Source organism: Loxodonta africana, chromosome 4 (assembly GCF_030014295.1).
Source record: "Loxodonta africana isolate mLoxAfr1 chromosome 4, mLoxAfr1.hap2, whole genome shotgun sequence".
NCBI classification, from domain to species: Eukaryota; Metazoa; Chordata; class Mammalia; order Proboscidea; family Elephantidae; genus Loxodonta; species Loxodonta africana.
The window spans coordinates 157,316,585-157,333,353 of NC_087345.1; the positions used below are offsets into that span (position 1 = coordinate 157,316,585).

Sequence of the window (16,769 nt, forward strand, 5' to 3'; positions counted from 1 at the left end):
AATTTTGTGCATTAACAATGTATGTCTGGCAGTAACAAATGCTGAGGTGTGAGGCGAGAGTAATGCTGGCTTTGATGGTTAAGGTTTGTGTGTCAAGTTGGCTGGGCCATGATTCTCAGTGGCTTGGCAGTTCTGTAATGATATAACTTGGCAGTTATGTAATGATATAATTTGGCAGTTATGTAATGATATAATTTTGCAGTTATGTAATGATGTAGTTGTCCTCCATTTTGTGGTCTGATGCGATCATTCTCAACTTTTGTATAACATTGATTTCCCATGACAACCTGGTCTTTGGAAACTAACCACATCAATAAGTGATGAGAGGGTGTACATAAAATTATGCATTGTCAAGAAAAAGTAAGGAAATGCATCAAAATATGGTATAATGGGAATAATTAGTTGTTTAATTACTTCCTCCTTGTCTACATATTCATTCAATAATATATATTAAAAAAAGCTCCTTTAAAATAAACAAGCTTAGTCCAAAGTTTCCTGGCTCTCAAATAAAAGGAAACACACTAGGTTCCATAGTTTCTAGTATTAGATAAAAGACAAAGTGTGTTCATGTGTGTTAACAGTATATTTTCACAATTATAGACCTCATTTTCTTTATTTAGCTAAGATAAGCCAAGAATACTAAGGGCACATCTCACATTATTTGAGTCTGAAAACATGGAAGGCAAGCAACCGACGTCTCCCATGAAGAATCCCTCAGTAACCCTGACAGAGAACAATAACTAAGCAAGAGGACTATCTACCTGCTTAAAATTTTCAGTGGCGGCTTGTGCTTGACTCTGGTCCAGTTCAGTTATGTGCTATTCCATGGCTTTGCCTTTCTCCCTCTACCCAGTTTTGGCATATGCAATGATCATTTGCTTTCAGAATTTATAATAACAATTGATAGACTTCTTAAACCTGCTTTCAAAATTATTTTAGCAGTTTATTGTGATTTTGTTCGATCTGAAAGACGTAGAATTTGAGATACAGTTGCATGGATGGAAATATCCCTGACCTAGTTTTCTGACTATGATTTATGGATCAATAAACTGCTTAAACAATGGATATAATTCCCCCAAGTGCACAGAACTCTTACTGTCACATGCTCGTTGCTGCAGGACGGATGAGCTTCCAGCCTCAGGTTGTTAAAAGTTAGAGTGATCCGCCTTCCTTCCTGCACAGCAATTTTCCACTCACAGATCCTGCTGTGAGGATTTGGGTTCGGGTAGTTGGGAGAAGTAAATGTTCCAGTAGGACCCTGGAGATCCCCACCACACTCTGAAGGGGGAAAAAAATCATGAAAAATTCCAACCAAATCAAAATGAGCCCAACTATTATATGGAACGCTCTCAAAATTAAAGTTTTGGTTTTCTGTTTTTATTATTCTGCAGATAAAATCATTGCTCCTATTTATTTACTACTCTGTGTACCTGAGGACTTTTTAGAGAACATTTGTATTTATTTCCTGTCTCTATTCATCTTTGCACCCATGAATGATAGCTACTGACAGTATTTTAATTATCATCATGTCCTAAGAAATATGAAAGACCAATCTTTATAGCCGGGGGTGGGGGGAGGCTAAAATAATCACCTGATTTTTTGAGGCAAAATATTTATTTCATCTAAATTTGACAGGGTGTTTGGAAATACAATTCTGAAAAAACTATAGGGCCCATGGACTGGCTTTCTTAAGATGGGTATTGCCAAAAAACTCTCATCCCTCATGACACCTCTCATTGTGCTAGTTACTTTTCTTTGATTACAATTTATGACAATAATTTCTCATTTACTGGTGTGACCAATTGATTAATGTCTGTGTTTTCACTAAACATATTTGGTTCTTCTTCCTACTATTCTAACACTGGTGCCTAGCAGAGTATCTAGCCAATACAGGTACTAAATAATTTTTTTTTTTTTACATGAATCAATGAACTTACCATCCATGCTAGATTCAAACCGCAATCTGAATCCTGAGGCAGTAAGAGAGCCATCTGTGACAAACTTGACCAAAGCAACATTGCCAGAAGTGTCAATGCTGTCAGGAATGGTGTTTCCACAGAATCTGCCCAATACATGCCCTGTGGGAATTAAATCACTAAGTAAGTATATGTTCGGGTGATCAATTTAACCTCTCTTGAGGTGTTCTATACTTTACGGAGAAAATAATAAAACACAGACCCTTCCCATGAAGAAATGGTAAGCTCTGTCAAGAAAAGCAAGACAATATGAATAAAAATAAACATTTTCATATACATGAAGAAGTGTAACAAAACTACAACCAATTAGGAGAAAGGCATCTAAGTACAATGACAAAGCCTTGCTCATTTGGCTAAGGAAATAATCTGAGACAACAGAGTGACAAATGTCCATCATGTTATTGCTAGAGTACATTACCCTTTCCTCTCCTTACCTTACCTTCTAGAGTACCTGTAATTGTATATGGCACTGGAGGGACCAGTGTGAAGAGAATGACTTCCCAATTCAGTGCTTTAACAATGTGGTCTCCAGAATAAGCTATATATAGACCCCCCAGGGCTACGGCCACCAATTGTTTATGGGTAGCAATCAAGGGCAAGAAGAGCTGGTGCTACCCAGAGCTTATTGGTCTGTACTTCTCTACAGAATCGACATGCCTTTGCCTTTCTTGGAAGTTAGGAAATTTCAGGGGCTGCATGAGTACATGTGAAAATAAGCACTTCCAAAAGAGAGCAAACATTTCACTGACCAGAGATATGGTTTTCCCAGATCTCCACAAAGTCTTTTTCACAGTTGGAGGAATTCTGAAGGTTAAAGTCTTCAAAATAGATGGTGAAATAGTGTCCTGAGAGACCCTGGAGATGCCACTCACAGAATAAATTGTCTCTATAAGGAAGTGTTGGATATCCAATGCTTTCAATGATGCCACTTTGCCCAGTCACTGTTCCTCCACACAAGGCTGCAAAAACAAAAACACACACACACACACACACACACACAAGCAATATTCTATTACAGATTATTTGAAACCTAACATTGATGTAAAGAGAAATGACATCACAAGCCCAATCCAATGATGGGAAATGGAAGACTGAAAGACTATTGAGTGGCATATTTTGTAAAGTCTCATTAACTCACTTGGGACACTATGTGAGACCTATCAGTGACAGGTAGGTTTCATTTTAAGAACCAATTCCCTAGTGTGCTGTGTTGAGAAGGATTCTAAAAACTGAGTCTAAGTTCAGCAGATGGAATGATCCCTGCCATTTCTAATTTAACTACCAAATAATCATTCTACTGCAGTAACTTGAAAACTGCGAATCAATTCTTTCTTATCAGCAAATGCAACAGCTATACTGAACTATATGCAATTTGCCTCAGGATATAAAATGACCTACAGTGTAGGTTAAATATTATTACAATTAAGCTTTCTAGTTTTTGCTGTAATAAATAAATTTGGTTAGTGTCCAAACCAGATACGAAATTCTGTGTCATTGTAGACTACATTATAGCAAATTTTCAGTATGCATGTTTTTTGGTAGTTTTAAAAATAAAGAAGTCAAAACATTGAGAAGACACATTTGTTTTTTTATCAGTGACTCATCTGGCACTAGAGACCTCTGGTGGGGGGTGGTGAAGCTATTATTCTATTAAAGGTGAGGAGTTTATAGTCACTGCTCTAAATATCATTATTTGACTACTAAATAAACTGTTTTATTATATAAAGTAATATAATACATATTTGATGGAGAGAAGAAGAAACGAAAATTTTATTTAACTGAATGTTTTTCACAAACAAGTTAGGAAAAAATACAAAATATTCAAGTTTAGTAAAAGTAGTGTTTTAAAATAAGAAAGTGAAAATTAAAAGTAAGAGACAACTTTATGGTTTTGAACACTTACATTCCTTAGTTATCTATTCCTATCATCAAAATAGGAGCACTGGAAGCTCAGTTGTTAAGAGCTACAGCGAGCTATGGCTGCTAACCAAAAGATTAGCAGTTGAAACCCATCAGGTGCTCCTTGGAAACCCTATTGGGCACTTCTACCCTGTACTATAGGGTCACTATCAATCGGAATTGACTTGACGGTAATGGTTTTGTTTTTTGTTTTTTGTTTTGGTTTATCGTCAAAATAGACCTCAGAGAGAAAGATTTCTTTTTAAAAAAGGTATGGTTTTTAAAAATGTCTTAACACATTCATTCTAACCCTGCTTTCCTAATGAATACGAAAAGTGCTGTTACCTATGGAATACTTAGCCTTGAATCCAACGTGAGTGGGGCTGTTATCAGACCGGAATCTCAAGTACATGACTTCTTCTGAGGACAGCTGACTGCTGGGCAGAGATGTCCCACAAAATTTGGAAAGTACTGGTGCATTCGAATCAGCTCCATCCCGCAACTCGAGGTAATTGGAAGTACAGCTAAAGGGAGAAAAAAGTCTGTGTAATGTATTTTTTTTAATGTATAAGGCCAATTGGTTTGACACATTTTGATAATAAAGACATCAATGACTTTCTTTCAGGGCATTATTAAATCATTCCTGTAGCATAAGATACTATGACAGTCAGCTTAAGCTGCATTTGTCTTTAGAATGCCATATAATATTTTTCCTAATGATAATAAACTCCTTATTTAGTAGCGCAAGAAAGATAGGTTTTACATGTGCCACACGGAAGGATATTTATTGGCCTTCCATAATCTTGTATTAATTTCACAGATATAAAAGTCATCCTCAATTTACCTCCCAGGAATTAAAAAAAAAAAGCTACAAGTGCTTTGTCTCACATGATGATCTGTTACGTTTCATACGACATAGATGAACTCTTGGCAGTTCTGCACCCAGGCTAATGGAGAGTCTCAGCTGGAACTTTCCGGGTGTCCATAAAATCGAACATGTATTTAACCATATTTATGAGCAAGTCAATTAGCTAATAATACTCAGTGAGCAGAAAGATATTATTATATCCAGTGCCCACAATGGTAAGGAAAAGCTCTGTATCCAAGTTTTGTACCATACATGTATTTATGCAAATGTATACACACTTTTGTTAAAAGAAAAACTACATGTGCTTTTGTCAGTCTGTGTAATTACCTTTTGTGTTCAACATAGTAAGACATATCCCATCCCATGGTTTGTAATGCTTTAAGAATTCTTATTAAATACAACCAAAAAAACACCTAACTTGTTGCTCTCAAATCAGTTCTGATTCATAGCAACCCTATAGGACAGAGTAGAACTGCCCCACAGGGTTTCCAAGGCTGTAAATCTTTCTGGAAGCAGATTGCCACATTTTTCTCCCCAGGAGTGGCCTGTGGGTTTCAACCACCAACCTTTTGGTTAGCAGCCAAGCACTTAACCACTGTGCCACCAGGGCTCTTTTATTAAATAGAGATTGGGAAATTGTACTGTACTTGGTTTAGTCCTTTTTCTGACACTGGTGACCCCTGGTGTCAAATCACACAAATTCCCATTTGCTAAACAGATATTTTATCATTTATGACATTTAGTATGAGACTGGGCAAATAAATACACTTCTAGCGGAGACACTATACTTTTCCTGTGGGAGGAAAAATGGGTATTATAAATCTCAAGCAACCATCCTCAGTGTCTCCTGCAGGATGTACAGAGGGTCACCGGGGACAATATCTGTGCACCTAATCTACTCGGCTGATGGGAAAGTGGCTGACAGGCAACAGTTCTCAGGCTTCAGACATTAAGCATTTCCCTTCATCCCTAGATTTCCTATGCGCTTTTTATACCTATACTGGTGAGAAAAGAAGGAATAAATTATTCTGAGACATGACAGCTAAAAAATAGTAACTCTGGGTAAGAGAAAAATTAAATGGAAGTAACCTACTTGGGCGTTGCTTCAATATAGAATTGGTCTTCAAACTGTAGCTGTACGCTCTTTTCAGGAGGAGCAGATAGGATCCAAACGCAATCAGCGTGCTGGGGATAATTATTCGGGTGGTTGGGGGAGGTTACATATCCAGCAGAATCATCATCACGGATATAAATATTGCCCCCGCAAGCTGTCAGGAAGCACAGTTAAATCAATCTACAATCTGGTAAAGGAGGACACAGTCCACTGATGCCATCATTTTTTTTAAGTCAATTTATCTCCATTTCCAATCTCAATTTCCTTTCATCTTGAATTGTCCTTATTCTTAAGCAAATAAATTCTGAGTCTGCTATTGAGGGAGCCACCAGAAGATGTATCACTCTTTAATTTGCCAAACAATATACTTCTTTCTCACTGGATACTTCACTCTTCTTTAAAGCCAACAAAATGATTATGGCACACGGTACATACAGAACATCTTTGAAGCATTAACGTGTGCTTAGATAAACATGCAAGTATCCTAGCAGTTTTAACATCCTACTGATTGCTCAGTTTAATAGGATGGTGCAGAGTCTTGCTCTTTAAATGTTTACAAGACTAAGCAGATTCCCACACCTCTGCGGGCATTTGTTCATTATGTTTCTGCAGGACATAGGTGCATTTGAAGAATAGGAGATGAACAGCATGAGATAATTTATTAGTCTTTTTTTTTTTTGCAAGAAGATAAAGGAGCTTTTATATTTCTCTTCTGAAAGACCAAAATATTACACAGAAATACTTTCCTTTTATTAACAAACATTCATTGGAAACATCAACAAACAAATCATGCAGAAGTTAACTGTATACTCACAATGCCAGTGTAATTAACCTGTCCAATAACTTAGCCTCACAGATACTTGATCCGCTAAACTCTAGTGACATTTATTTCTGCTCTCGCCGAGCCACTTATGGTCACATTCTGAATTTTGTCATTACCCAGAACTCCTCCATCTCTGAAATCCTAAATTCAAATTCCCTTGACTGCCTTCAACTTCCTTACCCCTTGTTTTCCTTTAGAATTGCTGTGCAAAATTCCAATATCGTGATTGTTCTCCATTCAACCCATTCATGAAAATTGATGGCACGACAAACACATGTTCTCTAACCTCGACACTGTGAGGCATTCCTTCCTTTCTTTTGATATAAACTACAACAGCCATGTGAAACTCTGCTATGCTCCGTAAACGCTTTATGTATTCTCCCCATTTCCTCTGGATTCTCAGCACACTACTTTGACTTCTACTTCAGAAAGAAAGCAAATCACATGAGAACTCCCTCAATTTGTTACCCCTTTTCTATGGCTGCTAACCAAAAGGTGGGCAGTTTGAATCCACGAGCTGCTCCTTGGGAACCCTGTGGGGCAGTTCTACTCTGTCTATTGGGTTGCTATTAGTCAGAATCAACTCAAGACAAGAAGTTTGCGGGGGGCGGGGGGGGGACGTTGTTTGTTTCGGGTTTCGGCATATCCTTAGTAAATTCATCAGCATCTCTACTCTCTTTTGTTTTTTTTCAGACATTGTCTTCCTGTATCTCTAGATCAGGTTCCCGTTCTCTATCTCCTCAGGGACCATGTTCTATTTAACTCTTCTCCTCTTCCTCTGCTTTTACTGTCTCTCTCTCTTCCTCTCCTTTTCTCCCTTCTTTCCCTTTTACATTCCACATTTCACATGGTCATATAATTTACAGTCACTCTCTATTCCTCACACCCTTTTAGTCTTTTCCTGTAACTCTTCGGAAACCCTGGTGGTGTAGTAGTTAAGAGCTATTGCTGTTAACCAAAAGGTCAGCAGTTCGAACCCACCAGGCAATCCTTGGAAACTACATTGGGCAGCTCTACTTTAATAATATTTATTTTATACCCACAGCACTTATCATGGTTGGCCACATCTTCCTTCTTTCAATTTCTTCTTTTAGCTTCCTGGACACCAAGCTCTCCTTGTTCTTCTTTTACCGCTTCATTATTCCCCTTCTGGTCTTTGGGTGCCTCTTTCCTGACATTTCTGGAGATTTCCAGGAATACCTCTGTGGCATTTCATCTTCTTGCTCTAAATATTTCTCTGATTAATGTCATCCATCTTCATGACTTAAACAACAACCAGTCTGCTAATGGTTCCCATATTTAGAGATTCAGCCTGAATTCCTCTTCTGACATTCAGACTCACTTTTCCAAAGGATGTAATCCAGGTATTTTGAAATGAACACACCCAATACTAATCTTATCATCTGCTTAACATCCAGAGTTCCATATGTGAATGAGCGACAGTATCATCTCCCTCAAATACTAACAGTCCCTATCACCTTCCCTACTTTTTTCTCATAAGCGTATTTTACCATATGACATATGTATTTTATTTGTATATTATCTGTGTTTTGACAATAAAATCAAGCTCCCTGAGGACATAGATTTTATTTGTTTACTGCTATATCCCCACACCTAGTACAGAGCCTGTCACCAGGCAGGTTCTCAAAAAATGTTTGTGGAAGGAAAGAATCCACCTAGTCAGAAACATAGCGGTCATCCATGGCTCCTTCTCTCCTCTCCCAAATCTAACTGACCTCCAAATTCACTCAATGCCACATTTATAACATCTGTGAATATGTTCTCTTCTCTTCATCCTTCTGCCACTGTCTTAGTTATTATTATGCCCCCTAATAATTAGTTCCTGAATTACTTTCTTCTTGTCTCCATACCTTAATCTTGCGCCTTCCAGTATGTTTTCAATGCTACAGCCAAATTAATGTTTCTAATGATCATGTCACTCATGCTTTTGATAAAATATTTTAATGGTTCTCCCTTTCTTTCAGGTTAACATTCTGACTCCTTATCATGGCATCTACCACCCTTAGTATTATGATTTCTGCCTGCTTCACTACCATTAAATCTACCTCCTTTTGACTTCTATCTCATGCCATTGAGACCTTACGTGTTGTTATAACCTTTCTTCACTGATTGACAAGTCTCTATTCATCTTCCTCCTCTGGCTGACTTCTCTGATCCTTTGGGCTAGGTGTTTCTCTTACACATTTAAATAGCTCTGGATAAACTCCTCTGTCTAGCACTTGTTCTACCATGTTCTAATTGTCTCTTCGTTCCTCTGTCTCCTCTACTGTGCCATTATCTCCTTGACAGAACTTGGTAGCTTGCACAGTATGAAGCACTTTGTAATGGTTTGACAATTAATAAACCAATTAATCAGGGTGAGGATAAAAAGCATCTAGCATAGGGACATAGAAATCTCAGTCAACTATACTGAAAAAGCATCTCTGGAGAAAGAAGTTATGGAAAATAGGCAAGTTGAATGCCAAAAGTTATTCACAAAAACGTATGTTGAAAGCTGAGAAATGGGAGTGGCATAGAAGCAGATATGGTAGAGAGATAGGGAAGTAGAAGCCTTCCTGTAGTTAAGGGAAATGGTTGAATTAGAAAGTTGTTCTTTGCCATCGAGTTGGCTCAGACTTATGGCTGCCCAATGTACAAGAAAACAAGATGTGATCATACTGTTTGGTGCTGCCAAGTAATAGCTTTTGAAATCAAAAGCCCTTTGTTTAAGTCTAATATTAAGGGCCGTCAGAAGCTTTAAGAGAGGTGAGGAGAAGATGGTCGCCATAACCATAGTTGCATGAATAGTGGGTCCACAAAGGAATAGAAGACTCATAGTCTTTGAAATAGATCCTTAATATACCTGGATTACCAGTAAATGTTGGCTTTAAAAATATAAACCAAGACTGAGTCTATCATGGATAAAGATTTAAAAAGTAGAGTTATGTGGGATGGAGCAAAGTCAACTCGCTGGACATGAGACTCTGTTACAGATAATGCCTCAGTACCCAGTGGAATCCAGCCTGTTAACGAAAAAAAAAACAGTAAATCTCAGGGTGGAGCTAGGAAGGGAGAAGAAACTTATATCCAGTAAGTAATGGGGCTAATGTTCACAGAGCTGTGTTCTGAAAAGTTCTTTCCAAATGTAAGAGCAGTGTGTACTAGGAAGTAACACAGTACATTCCCTATGGTCATGGAGCCTATTCAAGTTATTAAACAACTTTCTGTGTCAGTTGGCAGAGAGTTTTCTTTTTTCTCCTTTCCCAAAATGAAGAAACTATGCTGACATTTTAATTCTCATATTTTGCATACTTGTAATAAAATACATGGTTTCACTTAGATTACAATGTAGTTTGAACTTAAACCAAAAACATCCACCTGAATCTTTTTAAAAGAAAGCGATAGTTTAGTTAAACTACTAAAAAAAAAATCTGTCTTGAGCACTGTGCTCTTTTAAGAACTATCTATACGGGACTAAAGCAACAAAGCAACTCGAAAGATTAGGTAAGAATTTTAGGGGTCAGTGAGTTTATGTTAATGAGGGTGGAACAACTCAGAGAAAGAGAGTGAGAATGGCTGCACAACTCGAAGCATGTAATCAATGTCACTGAATTGTACATGTCGAAATGGCTCAATTGATATACGTTTTGCTGCATACATTCTCAACATCAACAACAGAATTTTTTTTAATGTATTTTAGACATATTCAGGAACTGGGGATTCAGGTCATAGAATCATCTTGAAATCCATATTAATTAATTTCTTTGCAGACAAGCAAAGATTTATTATTTACATTGCTCTCTACTGACACTACTTCCTTTCCTTAAGCTATGCTTATTTATTTACTTAATTAAGCTTTATACAAAAATAAATGTCACGGGAATTAAATCATTACAGCAGAATTAAATATAATTACAATCAGATGTAAGTAAAGGTAATTAAGATCACTGCAATAATATATAATAAAGTGGGTACTAATAAAATCAGAGGGTTGCGTGTTCATCTAAAAGGAAGCATAAAAATGATTATAAAACAAGGCAATTAGCATTCTTACAATGTTACTGTAACTGAAAATAGCTTACAATTATACATTTTATAATGGGAAGGTCTAAGGAATTTCAGGGGATCATTAAGAACTGCTCAATTCACAATCATGGAGAATTTCACTTTGGTCACTCATTGCATATGTGGCCTTGGAAAAGTTTAAGCCTCATTTTACTTATCTATAAAATGGGAATAATGATACTTTCCTTAAAAAGTAGTCATGATGAGACATTGAAATATCGAGAATATAGTAGGTGCTTGATAATAGGTAGCTATTTTTATTAACATTCTTACTCTTAGTTCAAAAAGAAAATTTTACAAATTTTTTTTCTCAAATCTATTTAAATGAGGTAAACCAAACAATTGTAGGAAAAGTACAGACTTTAATCTCAGTGAAAATACTCACCCAAACTCTTTGCTTCATACTTGATCTTAAATCCTTGCCCTCCATTGCTATTATCAGAAATAAACTGAGCAAACATCTCATTATCCGAGGTGAACATAGTAGACGAGGGGTGACTACCACAAAAATGACCATTTCCTCCATGGGGTCCCAAGGGTGGAGAATAAATATCAGGTCCATTTTTTAGCTGGAAAGGCAAATTAAAATGTCATAAATTACTTCATGTTGTAAAAGATGAAATGAAAAAGTCCTATCGATTTGTGTCCCAGGAGGAAAAAATTATCATTTCATTTTCTGAATCAAGTCTGCAGAGAAAGTAATGAGAAAGGGTAGCGAACAAGACCTACCACCAAATAATCCCCCTGGTTGCAAGAAGAATCACCATTTGGAATCTGGAATGGCTGTTCAAAATGGACAGCAATGGTCAGACCACTCTGAACCAGAACATGCCAAGAGCAGTTGAGGCTGGGAGGGTAGGCTTCAGGATACATGGGGGATGTAATAACCCCTCTGTCTGCATGCAAATAGCCACCACAACCTTCATAAGAAAAGACAAAGAGAGGTAATTCCAATGACATAAACACTAGATATTTATGCTTAATTGTTTTTCTTGAGGATTTCCCAAGCATAGGCAATAGAAATGTGGTTTGAAACTAACTACAACAAAGTGTAGGAAATTATTAGTATATCAAGTTTCTATTGTGCACCCACTATTGGGTGCCCTAAACATCCGTTAAGATCTGGGAGTACCGAGGTAAGCAATAAAAACAAATTCCTTGCTCTCATGAAGCTTACTAATTTATAGATGAGGAAACATGCATTAAACAAATATATAACATGTGAGATGGTGATAAGTTCTTTAAAGAAGAACAAGGGGTGGTGCATGGGGAGTAGGGCACTGTATTGTTGGGGGAAGTTAGGGAAGACCACGCTAATGTCAGGGAAACATTTGAACGAAGGCCTGAATGAAATGAAGGACCCAGCCACATGATTTTGTGGGAGAAGACAAATCTAGGTCAGAAAACACTGCCAAGGCTTGGAGTATTAGAGGTGCATCAAGTAGACTGGATGGGCTGAGTAAAAGTTTGCAAAGGTAACAGGACATTGTTAGAAAGGGCTTTCTTCTGCATAAGAAGTGGAAGACATTGGAGGGTTTTGAGCAGCAGAATGACATAATCTGACTTAAATTCTAAAGGGCCACTTTGTCTGCAATGCTTGGCCTAGAAGGCGAAGGGCATTAAAAAATAGAAGCAGGGTGTCCAATAAGGAGGTGATTGCTTATGTCCGAGGAGAGATGGTGGATGCCTGGACTAGGATGGCAGCAGTCAGTAGAAGTGGTGAGAAGTGGTTTGACTCTAGATATATTGTGAGGGTAGAAGCATGGAGAACTGTTGATGGTTAGGATACAGAGTGTGAGAAAAAGAGAAAATTAAGGATGACACCAAGTTGTTTTTTTTTTTTTTTGCTTTTTGTTTAAATGAATAGAAGAACATACTTTCCACTTACTAAGATTAGAAGATTATGAAGAGTGTAGAATGAACAGCTTTGGGAGGAGGGGTAGGAAAGAGTGGAATCAAGAGTTTTGTTCTTCACATGGTTACGTTTTATCTTTTGGACATGGAGGTGTCTGGGGTGGGTGTGTGTGTGTGTGTGAGAGAGAGAGAGAGAGAAACTCTGGTAATATAGTGGTTAGGAGCTATGGCTGCAAACCTAAAGGTCAGCAATTTGAATCTACCAGGCACTCCTTGGAAGCTTTATGGGGAAGTCCTACCTACCCTGTCCTATAGGGTCGCTATGAGTCAGAATCGGCTTGACGGCAATGGGTTTGTTTTTTTATTTGTGTGTGTGTGTGTGTGTGCATACATATATATAAAATGGAGTTCCCGGGGTGGTGCAAATGGTTAACACACTCAGCTGCTAACAAAATATTTGCAGGTAAGAGTGTATCCAAAGACACCTTAGAAGAAAGGCCTGGCATCTACTTACAAAAAATCAGCCACTGCATACCCTGTGGAGCACAGTTCTACTCTGACACACATGGGGTCACAATGAGTCAAGCCAACCCGACAACAACTGGTGCTGGTGGTGATTTTGTTTATAACAGCTGTCAAGTACATATGTTCATACAAATATACATAATGAGAGAGTGAGAGGTTGGGAGCTGAGGGAAAAAAGCGGATGGGGAAGGCATTAATTTGCCAGTTGTCAGGGACTCAACAGGTCATGGGCAAGTGTGTGTAGAGAGCTCACACAGCTAGATAAATCACAGAGGTGATATTTATCTTAAAACTCACTAAACCAAACCCACTGCCATCGAGTCAATTCTGACTCAGAGTGACCCTACAGGACAGAGTAGAACTGCCCCATAGAGTTTCCAAGGAGCACCTGGTGGATTCGAACTGCCGACCTCTCAGTTAGCAGCTGTAGCACTTAACCACTACGCCACCAGGGTTTCCAAATTTAGGTCTGTTTAATTCAAAGCCCACTCTCTTAAACCACAATATGAACTGCCTTCCTCGAGTGTGAGGAGAATAATTTATCCTGGATTGTCCCCTACTTTATAAAAGGCACATAGGTAACAGTGGAGGAAATATTAGATTAATTTTTAATGTCTAGATTGAGAACCTACTCTAAAATTGTGTTTTTCGGTTAAACGCCTGAGAGTTTTTAGATATTTCATGGACTACTTCGTTAACTTTCATCAGTTTGGGACTTGAATTTATTACTGGGCTTCACGTTTTGTCAAGTTTTGAAAAATCTCAGTCTTACTCAGCACTACAGCATTTCATACACTGTGCACATTCTCTGACTCACCAAGGTCATTATTTCAAGAGCAAGGAACTCTTCATGCCAACACTCAGATGGATGGTTTTAACCAAGAGATTTATGAAGATTTCTTCTATATTATATTTACTGGTTGTTCTTTAGAGGGAAGATAACTCTGGCTTTAATTCCCTTGATGTGTTGTGGATCTGTCTTCTAGTTCCAGCCCTCAGAGGGGCAGAAACATATGTTTTACAGATCTTTTAGCGTACCTAACAAAAACATACCTCCTTAGGAGGGAAGAGACCTGAAGGCAGGAGACCCTTTTGCACAACTTGACCAGACTTTTTGGATTTGGACTCAGGGCTCAGCACGGGACATAGCACAGCCATCCAGAGGCTTGTGCCCTCTGGTTCATGACTTGGGTCTCGCCATGGAAAAATGACCAGAGCACATTCAGGAGGGAGAAAGAGATAAGAAGAACCAAAAAAAAAAAAAAAAACCAAACCCCTTTGCAATCGAGTCAATTCCGACTCATAGCGCCCCTACAGAACAGAGTAGAACTGCCCCATAGTTTCCAAGGAGTAGCTGATGGATTTCAACTGCCAATCTTTGGGTTAGCAGCCAAGCTCTAAACCACCGCACCACATTAGGGAGCGAGAAAGAGAAGAGAAGACGAGAAGCGAGAAAATAATGTTTGAAAATATTACTCTTGTGAAAGGACGCATTGAAGCCTGCCCCCGTTACGCTGAAGTCGGAGGTGAATCGGATCAGCATGTACTCGCCAGTAGACCGGATGGGCCCGGGGATTTCTCTGCCACACAGGACTGCTAGTTCCTGGGCCAGGTTACTGTCTCCTATGACCAAAGAAAAGAAACATCAGCATGAAAATACAATGTCTTTTTTTTTTTTTTTTTTTAAGAATCTACTCTACCATCATTTGCAACCCATCTAGAGAGGTTCACACATTTTTGCAGAGCATCACAATTCCTGGGAGATAATGTGGTTCACAAAAAGAGGGAAACCCCAGGGGTTACATCATTCTGTCTCCAGCTTGTAATGGTGTCGCCTGCCTTTTTCTTTACTCTTTTTGATAAAGACTTCTTGGACGGTTCCCACAGTTTTTCTAAAATCTGGCTGCAGTTCTTCCTGGCATTAAAACTCAAAATCAGAGTACATGGGATTAGGAAGTGATCAAGGACGAAGTGTTTTTTTGAGTGTTAAATACAGCCTCTGCTTGAAAGTACTCTGACCGCTGAAGGTCAAGTATCTAAAAGAGAAAAACAGGATGCTTCCTCAATGTCAGCTCATTTATTAACATTGTGAGCTCATTCACTAAGAGGGATCCAACTCTTACATGATGCTTTCTTCAACTCCAGAGAGTTTTCTTTTTTTTTATTCTTTGTATGTTTTTTATTTGTTTTGTTGTTAAAAGAACACACATATTTCTACGTGCCCATGTGCCCACACATGTGGAGGAGGAGAAAAGAAGCCCCATGAGACTGTTTCAGCAAGCGTGCCCTCCTTGGAGAGAAGCAAACGGTTGCTGGGTCACTGCATGGCTACCTTTCCTTTCACTTGTCTTGGATTTAAGTTTCCATCAAACCAACTGTCCCAGCCCAAACCAGAATGGAGCAGAAGGGATTAAAGCAGACTTGGATTCCTTGGCTGGGAAAATGCAGGCAAGTTTTTTCCCCTAAGGCAGAGAATTAACAAATGTCAAACCTATAAAAAGCAGAAATAGAGTATGAGGACATTTGCCCTTTTACAAAACCAGCAAAATGAATCCTTTTTAACATAGACCACTACTTAAACTCACTAATTATGAACTGCTTTAGTTTTAGTTTTTTTTTTTTTTTTAGAAAGCAAAAGCAAGTTATTTTCTATTTCTGTTTTACAAATGGAATGACATAATTATAAATACAAGATGCTTAAAATGACATCTGGAAACTTTTGTATTTTTTACAGTTCAAAAGTTTATCCAAAGAGTAATTTGTGTGTGTGTGTGTGATATATTATACCACAATAAAAAATAAATAAAATTTATTGTTATGGATTAAATTCTGTCCCCCCCAAATATGTGTTGTAATCTCTATGCCTATAGTTATAATCCCATTTGGGAAGCGGTTTTCTTTATTATGGTAATGAGGCAGGATTAGTGCAGGGTGTGTTTTGAGTCAATCTCTTGAGATATAAAAGAGAGTAAACAAGCAAGCAAGTAAGCAGAGATGGGGAGAGATGCCAAGCCACATGAAGATCACCCAGGAGCAGAAGTTCAAAGGAAATAAGCTTCCTCCAGAGCCGACGGAGAGAGAAAGCCTTCCCCTATAGCTGGCATCCTTAATTCGGACTTCTAGCTTCATAAACTATGTGAAAATTAATTTCTGTTCAGTAAAGCCACCCATTTGTGGTATTTCTGTTATAGCAGCCCTAGATAACTGAGCCATTTATCTAACTCCTTTTGTACTTATTATTTTTACTACACTATTTTGCTACATATTTCACTCCATATTGTTTTTGTTAATTTACTCTCTAATTGTATAACTTATCTCCTCATTATCAAATTTTAAAGTTCATTATATGTTGCAATGTTATTTATTTCATGTGTGAATATTTTATCTCAGTGAGCCTGGGTAGGGCCTATTGATCTTGACTTCTCTTCTAAACTTCACCCTAGCCTGTCTGACCAAACATTAAAAAAAAATAATAATAATCACTTACTTAGTCATTAACTAACTGATTAATTAGTAGATAACCCAGTAACCACAAGATGGTTGGTTCTCCCTGTCTCCACACTGAACATTGAGATACTTCTAGAACCTTCCAGAATCTCAAACATAGATTGCAGCGGAAACAAATTTGATCTTTAAACAGTGGGG

General features: G+C 38.0%; 1 protein-coding gene across 1 annotated transcript in view; it reads right to left on the reverse strand.

The window, feature by feature from the left end:
* The window catches only part of CUBN (cubilin), a gene marked incomplete at its 5' end in the record, with an annotated part of 354,010 nt that overhangs the window by 92,515 nt on the left and 244,726 nt on the right, over positions 1–16,769 (reverse strand). The window contains 8 exons of the mRNA XM_003410564.3: positions 1,097–1,278; positions 1,938–2,078; positions 2,726–2,935; positions 4,221–4,399; positions 5,837–6,011; positions 11,131–11,314; positions 11,475–11,665; positions 14,601–14,747. Coding sequence (XP_003410612.3) covers positions 1,097–1,278; positions 1,938–2,078; positions 2,726–2,935; positions 4,221–4,399; positions 5,837–6,011; positions 11,131–11,314; positions 11,475–11,665; positions 14,601–14,747 — 1,409 coding nt within the window. The remainder of the gene's footprint in view (positions 1–1,096; positions 1,279–1,937; positions 2,079–2,725; positions 2,936–4,220; positions 4,400–5,836; positions 6,012–11,130; positions 11,315–11,474; positions 11,666–14,600; positions 14,748–16,769) is intronic.